Genomic DNA, 14306 nt, shown 5'->3' on the forward strand with positions numbered 1-14306 from the left:
ACGAGCAAGATAACTTAGCCCTCCCCCGGATGAAGATCTTGAAAAATATTCCCCCGCCTCTGTTTTTTTCTGCCTTATTAAAGAAGAAAACCTGACGTGACATTCTGCGCTCTGTGTTACAACAATGGAAATTGAAGGTTATGTATCAAAATGCACAGAAGCCAGGAAATGAAAACTAGTTTCCATAGGAACCTTAATGGCCTTCTCACTTCATCTTCCACATGCAGTTTAGCACACACTTCATGGGTCTGAAGGAAAAGGTAATCCACTTTTCCATTTCATTACTTGGCTACTTTAAAACTCCCAAGTAACGTGCCCCTGCTACATTTACAGTCATAGGAAATCAGCGAGGATCAGGTGACACCTGGAAGGAGCAGTGGCTGTATGAGCAGTGCATTTGGAGCTGGCAGTCACACGTACAGATGGACACAAATAATTCAAACACAAGCGGAGACAAGAAAATGTTATGCATTTGCTAGTCATAGGCTCTTTTCAGCCTCCCTGCAGCCCACCCCCCAAAAAAAAGAGAGAAAAAAAAAGCTGCACCCTTTTGTGCTGCATGAGCTGACAGCAAGGTAAGAACACACCCCAGCATCTTGCCAGGCTACTGAGGGCAGCGGGACAGCCACGCAACGCAGCCAGGCTCTCATTTCACACCCTGAGACACCTTCAGAACAGCAAGTGGAATGCGGTAAGTTCTCAGTGATCCTGAGGTGTAACCCTGATGCTACGTGGCTAAAGCTACAGGCAGTCCTGCTGCCCAGAAACAAGGCACCGCACAGGTCTCAGCACAGCTCGTGGCTTCTTTTTTCCTTTTGAACATCTTGCAGCTCAAGCTGAACACGCCCATGTAAACACTCCTCCACAAACACTATTTGTCAGCAGCAACTTGAAAAGAAACCCTCTGCTGTGCCAAGAGCAAAAGACTTTGTTATACATATTTCCTTGATTTAGATTCAGCTATAGCTGGAGAATTTAACAACTACTCATCCAACCTACCCCGCCTCACAGTCACTTACTAGGGGTGGGGAATGGGGAGTTTCATTTTTTAAACTTGAGGAAAGTTTGATTTGGTCTTAACCTGAAGAGGATTCTTCTAGGAATCATGATTTGGAAGAGTACACCCAAAAAAAAAAAAAAAAGCAAACTTAAAAACGCAGGAACCGCTTGAAACGACAAACCAAACCAAAACTGTTGTTTATGGTGCTAGCCAAATGAAAATCACTCCACTTGATCTCTCATATGTTTTCCTTTACACATACACACAAAACGCTCTAGCGTTTTGCTTTGTACACATTTATTGCACTACAACATATGCCTTCTATAGAAAAGATGCCGTAGAAAAGCACAAGACTGTAAATACTAGATTTAGGATTTGTTGGCAATTGTATTTAATATTAACGGTATCTTGTTTTTACAAAGCAGTTGAAATTGAAGAAAAAAAAAAAAAGGAATAGCAAGAAACCCCCATCTGCTGTCTAGCATCAGTAATCCTCACTGGTTTGTTCACCATTTCTAAGGAAAACATCATTCAAGGTAGCTTGTCACAGAGACTCTTCTAAAGTAACTGGCCTTCAGTGCAAATCCAGGGCGTTTGTCAGGTCATCTGGGTTTTCTCAAAGTCCCTCCTCCAAACATTGAAGGCATCTGCCAATGACAATATTCTTCCCTTCTAAAGACCTTCCAGCCAAACACAGTAAATCCCATTACAGGTCTGAGGATGGCAAATATCCTCTTTTTACACAGGTAAACTGAGGCCTAGATCCTTCATTCACCAGCTCAAGGCCAGTCTTTGGAAAGGCCAACCACAGAATCCTGCTCTCAATCACAAGTGACACATCTGGGCTGGAGACTAGGTTTCCTCCCTACAGAGGGAAGAAAATGAACTGATTGTACTGACTTTGTTTCTTTCTTCCTCCTCTCTAAGAGAACCGGGTATTTTTCTTGTGTAGTATCGTTGCTGTTAGTATATGCAAATGATGTAAAATCTGTTTTTAAATGAGCACCTGCACTAAACCACACCCCAAAGGAGTCACGGTGACACGCCAACTGTAGGCAGTCAGACAGTGGGTAGGAGTAAGCCTGCTAGTGATGTGAGGCACTAGGGAGGTTAGCCTCATCCACCTGCTGACGGGCCCCTGCGGCCTGGTCTCCAGGAACACGTTCCGCCTCCTTCTCCAGACAGGGGGTTATAGCCTAGAAGAACACACGAGAAATCCACCGTGTTAATACTCATCAACACACAAGTCCAAAATAAATTTCACAAGTCTTTGCACCTTATTTTTATTTACTGCACAGGCAGCGACTTAAGGAAAATGAAAGCAGAGAAAATATCCAGACGTGAGATGGTTTATTTTATAGGGCTAACAGTAAAAGCCATTGCAAAACATTTGTGTTTTAATTTGACCAATTTGGATTAAATCAAATTGATTTCAATTGCCATATAACTTCGCTAAATCTGCATTAAAGCCTTAATGCTGCTCTGCAGTTGCTGTAGAGCAGTAAGAGTTTATCTGTTCTCCCAGAGCCCTACTATTTAGGGACTTACAATAATCTTTAATTCCAGTCCTGTAAGGAATATTTTGAAGGTCGAAAAGCAGATTCTACTACTACAAGATAATTTTTAAATGAATTTGAGAAGCCAAGTGCACACAGTGAGGCAACTTTAGTTGAACCTCCCAATGCCATGCTACAAGCAACTTCATTTTATGAGCATGCACTTGGAAAGGTACCACTTGGCAAACATATTCGATTTGTTTTGTACAAGGCAAAAAAAGGAAAACCAAAAGCCTTGCTAACCAAGCAGGTTTCAAAGCAACCTGTTCCACTGAAACTTCAAGCACCACCTCCATCTTTGAAGTTTGTTTTTGTTGTACGAGCTAAGTTCTGCTTTCTAGCTTAATTCAGCAGCTGAACAGCGCAGATGGTTCTTTCACTTCATCCTCAGCTAACTCATGAGAAGATCAGAGACCTCTAATTCCATAATCCGTTAAACTTAAGCAAAGATTTTGCTTAGGTTGAAAATAGGACAGGTAGCAGCTGGAAGGATGCCTCAACCTAGTTGCCCTGATCATGTTTCTCAGCACATGAAAGAACCATGTGCTAAGGACTAGCACACATTTCTCATTCCTGGTAGCAGTAAATATTCTGTGCGACAGCTACAAAGATATCTGACAGTATCAGACATTTATATTAATATTACCTCATATCAAACACCCTAAGATGAATCAATCCATAATACTCAAAGCAGAACTTTCAGCACTCTACAATTACTGAGGTATAGCACATATAAATGAAGGATCTTTAGGCTTGATACATTTAAATCAAGTGACTTGTTCACTGCTGCACCCTAAGTGTGTTTCCCTTTTAGTCTGATACGGTTGAGGTTGTCTAGGATGATCCCTTCTGCTATGGAAAACTGCAATTAGAATATTATAGCCAAATTAGCACTTGCAGGTATGGCAAAGGCTGTTTGGCCAAGAGGAGAGGAAGGAGAGGAGCTGCCTGGCTGATCTAGAGCAGTGACCCTTACGGGGAGGATTTCTGGCTACAGAAAACAGTTAATCCATCGAAACAGATTTCAGGTTGACAGTGAGTTTAATGAAACCACCCTATGGTGGTCTATTGGAGTTGGTACCAGTTTTATACCTCTGCAGGATCAGCATATTCAATAGGTTGTTACTGTAATACCTGATTAACAAGGTCACATCTACCTTAATGAGGTGTTTCATGTCCCTGAGTCTACATAAGAGAAAGTAAAATATTTTCTTCCTGCATTGAGTTAGTAGTACGGGTGACTGGAAGACAGGTCAGATATTAAGTTATTGGACTTCCCCAACAATAGGAGAGGGGTCCCAGAAATATTGCAAGAACCTGTATTTTTGAGTACAACAATCTCCCTAAGTTATGGCAAAAGCATTTACAAGAAAACTGAAATATTGCCTCCCTGGGAAAAACAGGACGGAAACTGCCCACCACGTTTTGTACAAAGTGTAAGCAGACCACAATGGGTAAAGCAGAGAACTTGTTCATAAGGTACATTTTGTTTTCTTCCTGCACAAGAGGAAAATTAGAGGTATTTACACAATGACTTTGTGCACAGGTAGATAAATGCTCTGTTTCAAGCTCAAAACATCTGAAGGATTTCATACTCACCACCTCCTCGCAAAGGCTTTTTGTTTGGTTTAGACTTTGGGACTGCTGCTGAGGTGGAGGCACCAGGTTCTACTTCTTGCTGTTCACAAAAGTAAACGTTACTCAGAATTTAGATAATGTGAGCTTTGACTTAACTAATCACACATACATAACCGTAACCTGGTTAACAACTCAGCCATTACCTGACTCAGTTTCAGGTTTCCTTTGTAACTTTTTCCTTCTTGCATGCTTTCCCACATTGCTATCTTCTGCCTTCGCTTCTCTTCTTCAAGCTAGGAGACAAATTGAGGATATGTAAGACAATGATTTTAGAACTAATAGAATTGCCCGTGCTACAGGAACAGCTACAACAGACCCATCAACACCCAGAGGATCTATCTTTACTCGATGCAGTACCTCAGCTTTGTGAGCACCCAAATCTTCCCAACAACAGGACTGCAACCCCCTCTTCCCCAGTATACACAAAACTGCATCTGCAGCTTCTTTTGACCCCTTCATGCTTAAAAATATTTTGGAAGTAAAACAGAACTAAGTGGAAAGCTTAAATCATCAGTCTATAAGAAGTGCTGAGTAAAGAACGTTGCATCTGATGGCCATTTGAAGCACAATGGGAGGTTCTATGGAAGAAAACCTGTTTTTTTAAATGAACAAGCCAGCTACGTATTTACATCCCAATGTATTATCAAAGGTTCTCCCTTCTCTCTTCTGATGTAATGAATCCAAAAAAAAAAAATAAATTCATAGTTAAGTTACCTGTCTTTGTTTTTCTTTGTATCTTTCTGCCTGTGCATTCAGCTCCTCTTGCATCCTGAGGCGAGCTGCTGCCAAAGCTTCCTGCCTCCTTACCACCAGGTCGGGCTCTAGGAAATTGCAGAAGAGTTTGCAAAGCAGTTCGAAATAAATTCTAAATGGTATCCTCAAGGAAAGGTAATAAGGAAAGGCTCCCATCCCTTGCTGCAGCAGTTTTGCAGGAAGTCACAGCTCAAGTCCAGTTTGCAGCTTATCTTTTACAGTAATTCATACACTGATTTAAATCTCGTAATATTTGAATATTTTTAGAGCAATTACTTCAACGGGCTTTTAATGAATACAGACACCCACGTAACGAACCCATCAAAATTAAAATTCCAGCTTCTAGAATATTTGCTTCTATTTCTGAAGGACTTGTTTGACACCAATAACTTCAGAAACACCATCCATGCTTCGCAGGGATTCCATTTTTACCCAGAGAGCTTGTTTTGTGCAGAAGCACACGGCAACCAGCCCACGTTCCCTCATGTTCCTCCTGGCAATGGGTCCTGCTGGCTGGATTACGGCAGCGGGGCACGGGCAGATTTGATCTGCTCCGTCAGCGGAGAAATTACTCACAAACATCAAACATCTCAATGTAAGGACAAGTGAGTGACACTTTCTGAGGTCACACCAACTGCCGTGCCAGCCAGAGGGCTCAGTGCCAGGCACTTTTCTTTCAGCAGACGTGTAAGTACAGCCTGTGCTTTACAGCAGCAGGTCTTGGAGTGGGGCAGGATCGTGTGTACTGTGTAAGGACTGCGTAAGGTTTTCCACCTCTGCCACACTGCAGAAGGCAACGCACACAGGAGGCAGCTACACCCCAAGTGTACACAATCCTGATAGAGTCAGGGCTCCTTTCCTCCTTACCACGTCACTTCCTAACAACCCCACCACAACACAGACTTTTAAAAATATTTCTCCTGTTCAAACCTTTCCCCACCAATCTCTTCAGCAAGAAGATCTGCATCTTCCATGGGCCTAAAGAGCCACCCTGAGTACCCCTCATGGTTAACCCCCCCCCCCCCCCCAGAGCAGAATCTTTTTGTTGTCATTAGGCAAGATCCTGCCTGTGTGGAACCCAACAGCTGCCAGCCATCCCGTGGCAACCGAGGAGTGCCAGGAGGCACCTAGAGGCTGACACCCACACCTCAGCACCACCACGCAGCCCCGAGGAGCACGCGAGGCTTTACTGACCGATATCTGCTGCATCAACCGCTCCCGCCCGGCCACCCCGCCTGGCGGCCAGGCTTTGGGATATCTTCTGGACGATGACATAGATGACAACGCAGCCCAGAAGGATGTACCAGCCGTAGTTGGACAGCAGCGAGCCCACTGCGATGGGGACGAGGCGTAGGTTAGGGCAGGCTGCTTGTCACCGCCAGCCTCGCACCCCCCCCACCCCAAAACACCCCTCAGCCCCCTTCACACCCCCTGCCTGAACCCCAGCTCCCCTCACAGCCCTCGCTTTGGGCCTGGCTCCCCCTGTAACCCACCCCCAGCACCAAATTTCACCCTCAGCTCCCCTCACAGCCCCCCCTCAGCCCCGTTTCTCCCCCCAGCCCCCCTCAGGCCCGGTTTCCCTCACACGCCCAGGCCCCGGCCCCTCTCAGGCCTCAGGCGCAGGCCCCGGCCCCCCTCACAGCCCCTCCTCGGCTCCGGTTCCCCCCCGGCTCCCCTCCCCGGTGCCCACCCGCGTGCCGCAGCAGCTCGGCACCGCCCAGGCCCCGCTCCAGCTCCGCTTCGTCGCCCTCGGTGCCCCCCAGACCCATCCCCGGCCACCGCCTCCTCCTCCTCCTCCTCCTCCTCTTCCTCCTTCTCCTTCCGGCCCTGCACCGCCCCGCCAATCACCGCCCGCCCCGTGCCGTGCCCCGCCCGCTGGGAGGGAGCGGGGAGCCAATGAGGGTAAAGAAACCCAGCCTCGCGGACCAATAGCAGGGCGCCAGAGTGGAAAGGGGGCGGGATCAGGACGGCGAGAGCCAATAGGCAGACGCGAATGGACCAACGGGGCCGCAACGGCAGTGAACGGCCCCACCTCCCTTAATGCCCGCGCGGGGTTTCCCTATAAGGTATGACCACGCCCACCACCCTCGAAGGTCCGCCCCTCCCGGCCGTGACCACGCCCCCACCCCTCAGACCACGCCCCTTGTCCCAGACCACGCCCCCAGCAGCAGCTGAGCACCGCCGGCCCCCGGCCCCGCTCCTTTATTGAGGGCTGAGCGCGGCGCGGCCCCAAAAGCCCCCCCCCAGCAGCCCCGCAGGCTGCAGCCACCCCCCCACACCCCGCTAGGATCCGTTGGGGACGGCGTCTTCTTCCATCTCCTCCTCCGCGTCCTCGGCTGGACCTGGGGAGACAGGCAGGGTTCAGCGGGGAACATCATAATGCCTAATAACCCAAATTGTTAACAAATATCCCAAAAAAGGCCAATTGTGCGGGTCTCAGCTGCAGATAAGGAGTGATGGTGGCAGCCTGAAGCTACGGGGTGTCTGCTCAGAGGTCCCAAAGACCCCCCCAGGGACTCCCAAAGACCCCACGGGGACTCCCCGTGCCCCAGCTAATGCTCAGAACAATAGGGTGAGTCCCAAAATAATGGGACCATTGTTCTTTAAACGACAATAGGGTTACAGCTGGTGTTTTGGCACCTTGCTGCTCCCCATGAGACCCTGCGCCAGTTCTGAACCTCATATGGCAGCCAGGCAGACCCCCGCTGGCTGCAGAGCCTTAGGGATGATCCCCGGTCACTCTGGCCATCAATTTATGGGAGTTTTAAAGAGTTTTTTAAACTTTTCCACTGTTTGGCCCTTCCAAGGAATGGGGATTGTTTGGAAACCAGAAGCAGAAGCAGCGCGTGACCTGGTTTTCGCTCTCTGCCGGGTATCTGACCAGCCTGCAGCAAGCCTTTCAGCCTCTCCACTTCAGCCAAAGTCGAGGCATTCGCTATGGCAGTCTGAAAAACAGGCAAAAGAGCACAATGGATCTTCACACGCAGCACATCAGTCTTTAAAATAAACACACCAAGTTTTTTTAATTAAGTGAAGTTAAGATTTTACATCCTAGAAGGTTCTACACATGACAAAGCACGATCGTACTTCCTCCCTTATTAAGCAAGCTGTTCTACCCTGGGAGAACTCTAAGCCCAGGACAAAGTTTCAGTTAAATTCTCAAAAAACAGGTATGTCATAGAAGAAAACTTACAGGAAAAGCACCTACAACAAACAGGACGTACTGTTCTGTTCATCTGAGCAGAGTCAGATGTTGCCAGGAAAAAAACACTTGTTCTGTTTGGATTCACAACTTTTCTCCTAAATTTTTGTCCCCGTGTGCTGTCCCGCTGTACCTACCTTAATTGCCTCCACGTCACCTGGGGAGGGTCCGGTTTTCTTTTTGTCTGTTGGCAGACCAGCACCTGGATTGAAGCTTCAAAGAAAAAAGAAAATAAAGTATCATTACACCCTGGGAGGAGCAGGTGCTTCTCTTACTTCCAAACCAGGTTTGGAAGCATTTCAATCAATCAAGTGTAGTATCTTATCTTTGTTAACAAACTGATACAGTGAATTGCCTCCTTCAGAAACACCAGCAACTTGTCCTCAGGGTCCCAACCCCCCTCCCACCTTTCATCTGCTCATAACGAGAGGCAGAGAATAATTTATAAAGTGTTTGACAAGAGCTGCTCGATTTGGATGTTGCTGAACACTCTGTTTTGTCTCTCACCATTACAAAAGCCAGGTGGATAAATACAGGGTAAAGGAAATTGGGGTTTCCTTTTCTTAACGATCTAATATATCCTTGTGGAAGCCTACGTTAAAACCTGCACTACTCTAGGTGCAATCTTAAACTTCTGCTTCTCAGAGTTACCTGCTTTAAGAAAAAAATAAACATTTGTAGTCTGTGAAAATGGGAGTTACTGACTGCCGACCCAGCCTCAGGAACCTGCAACCTCTTCCACAGCTACAGAGAGGTTTTCTTTATGTTTATCAAACTATTTAGTTTTAGAACAAGTAAATCAGTGATCTATCAGACCTGAACTCTTTTTTATTCACAAACCATTGTGAAAGGCCACCTGTTACAGTTTTAGGTGCTACATACATTTGAGATACTTCTGTTACTTTGCTAGGAATTTGAAAACGCTGTTGCTATGCATGATCTGAATTCTGTTTTCCAAACAACTCGATGAAAAATTAAACAAAAAGAAGGCCAGGTTTGATGGGGCCCTGGACAACCTGATCTAGTGGGTGGCATCCCTGCCCACGGCAGGAGGGTTGGAACAAGGTGATATTTAAGGTTTCTTCCAACCTGAGATATTCTGTGATGTACTATTTAAGAATCACGCTAAATAAGCAAATATTTTAACACTTGTAAACTAAATGTTTTCAGCTGCATTTATCCTCCTAGTTAAAGCACGTTCTACTGTTTATAGTCCCTAGCAAAACGTAAAATTTTTCAGTTACCAATCATCTAGAGTGGAAAAATAAACACACAAATGGCCACCTCTTTGCAATAAAGTCACAGAGGGGAAAAAAAGATAAGAATCCACCCTGACCAAATATCTCTTTCAGAAATATTTCTGAGATGTATTCACCACCATCCAAAAATCAGCCAGAAGTGCCTTTTGAAATCACCCTAGCAAAGTTAAGCCCTCCTGTCAACGAGGGATGTTTCGGTGCAGTGCGTAGTGCCGCACGCCAAGTGGTGTTTCTGAAGGAGAACGCCAGTGGAAATTTATTTTTCATCTTACGTTTTTGTTCTCCTGGCAATATCCTTTGCAAGCTGTGCACCCCGTTTGCCCTTGAACATTTTCTCTGCCTCCTGTCGCTCCTACAGCGATACCACACACACAAAGTTAATTTGAGAACATTGCATTTTGCAAAGTTGCTGTCTTTGCAAAGAAAGATGCTTTGGCTCATCTTCATCAGCGAGCATTGGCACACGGAGAGCAGACGTTAACAACAAGCACATAAACATTGCCCAAACACTCAGACTCAAGGCCTATCAGCCGAACGCTCTGAAAAACAACAGCTCTCCCACACTGCATCTTCACTGAGAACAGAGGGCTCCGCTGTGATTTCTCGTTCCTTTCTCCAGATCTCTTTTTACCAACAAAACTAGCCAGCCAGAAGAGAATCAGATTAAAATGATGGCAGTAAAACATAGTTAAATGTAATTAAGCAGACTAGATTCTTAACAGAATGAAATCATAAAAGAAAGCAAAGCAGGTGTTTTAAAGCCACTTCGGATTCATAGTTTCAATACAACTTACAAATATGGAAAAAAGCTTACTGTTGCCACTAAAATTTCAAGAATGTAACACAAAAAAAGGTTTTCAACTTGTGCTGAATCAGAAGATGGCAGACTTACTTTGAGTTTGACTTTCTGAAAATCCAGGACTCTGACTTGAGGAACTTTGTGGATTACATACAGTCTGTAATGCTTCTTATTTGTTACAGGGTTCCTTAAAATGCTACAAAGTAAATAAAGGTTACAAAGAGGTACTTAATATCTAAATTTATTTTAATATCTTTCATATATCTATTTTCATTTTTTTTTCTTTTTTTTTTTTTTTCCCCTCTATATATAAGTTCTCTTTTCAAGATTACCTACCTCAGGTACGTCAATGATTTAATACTTGATAACGGATCCAGTTCACCCTGCATAATGGGAACACAGAAACAATTTTGAATGCATTTAATAAGAATCCAATATTTCAAAACAAAAAGTTCCTAAACTTCTACTAGTCTTTATAAGTTACTGCTTCAGAGGCAGAATAATCTCACATTCATTTCAAGCTTAATTCTCTGAAAATGTAGACAAATAGCAGCATTTGTACTGTCGCAAAGGACTGCAGCAAGTCAGTAACATTTCAAACAATACTCCTATATGCAATTTAAGGCAGCCAACTGAGCCAAAAGTCTTGGTTTCTACTATGGAAAAGATACATTCTAGAAACAGGGAGAAAAAAAGAGCAACAAAGCAAGTTTCAGTTTTAACAAAAAATTAAGAATTAGAAAGCTGCAAGCAGACCTGCTGGTATTAAATCTGCTCAAATGCTACACAAAGAATTCCAATCTGCTCATCTTTACACATAACACCACTAACAAAACCAATGAAACTGTGCTCAGGCTCTTGGCTTATGAATTAAATAATTCAAACAGAGAATATTAGATGTGCTTGGGTTTTCTAGTTTTGAATAAGTGACCAAAAAGAAATTTTAAGAGAATTTTCATAATTTTTTTAAAAACAGAGACTGTTTGTTCAGTCCAATATTGGACCTAAAAGTACTTAATTTCAAAGTAATTAGATCACCTTTGTGAATGCTCCTCACCAGACTCTCAAGTGCATTTTAGACATCAAATAGAATTAATTAAATTAACTACAGTTAAACAGGAAACCCACCAAGACTTTTTTGACTGCCGTTCCACTGAACGCTGCAACTTAGGTTAATTAAAATATACACACCAGTATACACACCACTCTACCAAATTCACATGGTATTTCTCTAAATAAAAAGGTTAATTAGAAAGATGACAAAACCACACAATTTAGCATTGTTTGGGTTTATTCTGCATCAGCAGCTTACCAATTCAGCAATGTTATTGTTGGTGAGAACGAGCTCCGTGAGGCTGGGCAGAGCCTGTTCAAGTCCCTCACCGATCCGACTGAAGAAGAACAAAAATCCAAAAGTTTAACTTAGGCTGGAAATTAGCAATGGTGAAAACACACAAATACGAAAATACAGAGCTTCTCTCTTCAACACAACCAAGTCTGACACTGGCACAAGTTTGGGTTAGCATCAGCTACAAGACTTTTTCTAATCAAAGCAGCATAAAATACCAGCTGGCACTGTAAGAGCATTAGATGCATGATATGTGTTACATTCCCTGTTTGCCTGTTCTTTATGGGGATGGTAAATGAACTCCAAAGATTCTAGCCAAGTTCCAGACTCTGTGTGTCGTTATCCTGTCTGGAAATTGAAGCCTGATCTGGGACAGATTTTTGCAAAAAACAAAGCAAGCAAACTAGAGGGGTTATACAGTAATAATTGTCATTTTTTTCCCCACAAAACACAAAACAAACATTTCTACAACTATCCTGCCCTGACAGACGCTCCTCTGCCCCAGGGCCCCAAGCACAGCCCCTCACCAAATCCTGTTGTTATTCATCAGGAGCGTTTTCAGCCTCCTCAGCAGGGGGAACCCATCCAGCTTGCGGATCTCGTTGTCAGAGAAGTCGATGGCATCGAACTGGTCCAGAGTGGCGCCTAAATTCTCGATGACGGGGATTTTATAGCCTGGGGAAAAGAGAAACGCGAGGCGGGAATTAGAGGGTGGCTACAGGTGAGTAAAACACGGCGAAAAACAGGGCCTGGGGGAGATGCTTGGACAAAAGGATTGCTAAAAATCCCTGCAGGGCGCCTTCACCCCGCTCCCACACGGCATAAATCCTCCAACAGCCCCCAGAGAACCAAAAAACGAATCCTTGGGCCCAAAACCAGCCCCACGGGGCCGGGCCCAGCTCCCCCCTCAGGGGCCCAGCTCCCCCCTCAGGGGCTCCCCCCTCAGCCCCGCACCGCGCAGGTCGAGCTCTCGGTCTCGGACGGCGTTGGTGTACTGCGCCGCCTGCTCGATCAGCTCCGCCGTGAGCTTCACCATCCCTCCGAGCCCTCGTTAGGCCACACCAGGCCGCACCAGGCCGAGCCGAGCCGATCCGAGCCGTGCCCGCCCCGCTCCGCCAGGCCCCAGCCGCCCACAGCCGAGCAGGCGCCGCCCGGCCCCCGGCTCCTCCTCCGCGAAATGGCGGCCGCGGAGGGCGGGGAAGAGCGGGGTGAGCGGGGTGGTGCTCGGCTTTGGGTTCAGTTCCGTCACCTGAACAATAAATAAGTTCTTCCTCACGTGGCGATGAAGCTTCTTGTGGTTCAATTTGAGCTCATTAACCCTTGTGCTATCACTAGCCACCACTTAGATTAATTTGGTCCCATCCCCTTTACGCTGCCCCCTCTGGTAATTTTAGAGGTTGATAAGATCCCCTCTCAATCTTTTCTCTAAGCTAAACAGGTCCAGCTTGCTTAGTCCTTCCTCACAGGACAGATGCTCCAATCCCTTAATCATTTTTGTGGCTCTACACTGTATCCTTTCCAGAAGCTCTATGTCCCTTTTGTCACTGAATGATGGAGGAGCATGGAGTCCAGCTCCCAGCTCCACAGAGGACCACCCAAAAAACAAACCATGTGTCTGAGAGCAGTGTCCTAAATGCTTCTTGAACTTTTCCAGGCTCGGTGCTATGTCAGCTACCCAGGGTAGCCTGTGCCAGTGCCCAACCAAGTCACACTGTTCCCTTTTTCCCTCATATCCTCCTAAATCTCATTGCTTTTAAGGTCCTTAAACAGTGCTTTTCTATGCTTTTGGAACCTTGTCTCCCCCAGGGAGCTGGGGGGAGCGACACCAAGGGCCCAGGGGAGCAGCTTTGCTCAGGTGTGGCCTTGATTTGGGGAGTTTGGGCAATCCCCCATGAGTGCAGCCATAGCACTGCAGCACTTCGGCAGCTCGTCAGCAGAGGGAACTGATGTCCTACAAACGCCTCAGCCTTTGGCCAAAGCAGCCCCAAGCGTCCCAGGGTGTCTCCGTCACCCCTCTCTCCCCAGGCCTCGAAGGTGGTGGAAAACTTTTGGTCTTTGATCTGTCTGTGGCAGCGCTGCTGAGAAGGGCAGCAATCCTTCTCTGTGGGCTCCTAGCAGCAATTGTGAGTGTTGAGGGAAAAGGTACAAAATTAGAAGTTTTTTTCACTCCAAGCCATCCTCTCATGGACAACATGATCCTGCCATGGGTCACTGCAATCTCCTTTGTGGCAAAATCTGTGTTGAGCTGCAGTTTCTCCACGTACCCCACTGCTCAGTTCTGTGCACAGCCAGAGAGAGAGTGCAGAGCTCTGCATCCAGGCACATCTATCAACGGAGTAAAGGCTTGGCTTTGCTACCCATTAAACCCTAAAGCAGGCAGAAGCTTTTACCAGAGCTTCCCTCTCTGCTTCTGGCATTACAGATCAGACTAGGTCTGTAGGAATCCAGGCAGAGCAGGCTGGGGACCTGCTTCCCGTGGGCTGACACGCAGCAAGCAGGCTGCTTTCCCTTGGAAAGTAGCTGCTTGTGCTTCTAGCCAGTGGGACTGTGCTTTTTCAGACAAATGCTGCTCCTTTCCTGCTACACAGCCAGGACAGCCTCACACAGTAATTACAGCTCTCGGTGCTTTCCACCATCCCAGCAGCAGTTTGGGCTTTGCTCCTGAATACAGGGCTGCCCATAAACACCTTCCCACTGCAGCGCTCGAGACAGTTGCTCTGGCATCTCCACGTGCTTTCCAGCTCTCAGGGA

General features: G+C 46.1%; 2 protein-coding genes across 2 annotated transcripts; both read right to left on the bottom strand.

Moving 5' to 3' along the window:
• Positions 1–1244: 1244 nt before the first annotated feature.
• SELENOS (selenoprotein S) lies at positions 1245–6718 on the bottom strand. The gene is made up of 6 exons (XM_032195264.1): positions 6638–6718; positions 6142–6279; positions 4909–5015; positions 4338–4427; positions 4156–4234; positions 1245–2196 (listed from the first exon to the last, which is right to left on the bottom strand). Exons 1-6 carry the CDS (start codon positions 6714–6716, stop codon positions 2117–2119), a joined length of 573 nt encoding a protein of 190 aa, XP_032051155.1. The 5' UTR covers positions 6717–6718; the 3' UTR covers positions 1245–2116.
• A 512-nt stretch (positions 6719–7230) lies between these two features.
• Positions 7231–12666, bottom strand: SNRPA1 (small nuclear ribonucleoprotein polypeptide A'). Its single transcript, XM_032195323.1, has 9 exons — positions 12510–12666; positions 12083–12230; positions 11520–11598; positions 10544–10590; positions 10301–10403; positions 9681–9760; positions 8287–8362; positions 7799–7892; positions 7231–7289 (listed from the first exon to the last, which is right to left on the bottom strand). Exons 1-9 carry the CDS (start codon positions 12589–12591, stop codon positions 7231–7233), a joined length of 768 nt encoding a protein of 255 aa, XP_032051214.1. The 5' UTR covers positions 12592–12666.
• Between the last annotated feature and the right edge of the window lie 1640 nt (positions 12667–14306).

This window comes from Aythya fuligula, chromosome 11 (assembly GCF_009819795.1).
Source record: "Aythya fuligula isolate bAytFul2 chromosome 11, bAytFul2.pri, whole genome shotgun sequence".
In the NCBI taxonomy this organism is placed as follows: domain Eukaryota; kingdom Metazoa; phylum Chordata; class Aves; order Anseriformes; family Anatidae; genus Aythya; species Aythya fuligula.